Source organism: Sinocyclocheilus grahami, unplaced genomic scaffold (assembly GCF_001515645.1).
Source record: "Sinocyclocheilus grahami isolate Dianchi unplaced genomic scaffold, SAMN03320097.WGS_v1.1 scaffold13379.1, whole genome shotgun sequence".
In the NCBI taxonomy this organism is placed as follows: domain Eukaryota; kingdom Metazoa; phylum Chordata; class Actinopteri; order Cypriniformes; family Cyprinidae; genus Sinocyclocheilus; species Sinocyclocheilus grahami.
The window spans coordinates 4861-5645 of record NW_015514877.1 but is presented as its reverse complement, the minus strand read 5'-3'; the positions used below and the strand labels follow the sequence as shown (position 1 = coordinate 5645).

Below are 785 nucleotides of genomic sequence, written 5' to 3'. Positions count from 1 at the left end.
GTTATTTATGAGCTAGTGCGCGAGCGCTGGGCGGGATCGGCTCAGCATCACCCCTGATGTGAGTACCGCGGGACTCAAGCATGGATACACGGGCCACACCTGTGCGCCAGCTGCGTTACCTGCGGACCTGTTGGAGACCACCGGGCACAGTTGCGCAGATCTGGGCATCCTGCAGCCCGGCGATGGCGTTGTTGTGACCACTGGGTTCGACAGAGACCTTATGGGGCCCCTTGCGCATCAACCCGCCCGCTGGATTATCATAACTGGGTTCTGTTCAGACCGGACCGAACCTCAGCGTGTGTGAGAGTGATTTTGAGACAAAGACCCCTGCGCGTGCCGCTGAAACCGACGCGCTATGGACGCGGTTCAGCTGGACGGGCTCAACCCACCGGCGGAGAACGGCAGTGTGTCGCAGTCTGAGCCGCACAAGCGGCTGTCGCAGGTGGACACGGTGGTTCTGCCGGTCCTCGGGGGGTTCGGGAGGTACCAGCGGCGCCTGGTGGCTCTGACGTGGATCCCGGCGTTCCTCATCTCGTTCAGCCAGTTCTCGGACCACTTTCTGCTCGGCCAGCCGGACAGGAGGTGCGTCCGTCCGGATCAGAACAGGACGAGTTCGGGTCGGGATATTTTCGAACTGATCGCGTCCGGGAACGGCGCAGAGAGCAGCAACGTTACGGCGTGCGTGTGCTCCGAGTGGCGGTTCGAGCTGCAGTCGGGACTGCAGCAGAATGTGGTCACCAAGGTAAGATGCTCTGATGGATGCCCTTGGAAAGGATTCCCTCCGG

General features: G+C 61.9%; 1 protein-coding gene across 1 annotated transcript in view; it reads left to right on the top strand.

Annotated features, from left to right (window-relative positions):
* Positions 1-6: 6 nt before the first annotated feature.
* Positions 7-785, top strand: part of LOC107578994 (solute carrier family 22 member 23-like) — a 5354-nt gene continuing 4575 nt past the window's right edge. The window contains exon 1 of the mRNA XM_016264887.1: positions 7-742. Within this exon, the coding sequence (XP_016120373.1) occupies positions 356-742 (387 nt within the window). The 5' untranslated portion in view covers positions 7-355. The remainder of the gene's footprint in view (positions 743-785) is intronic.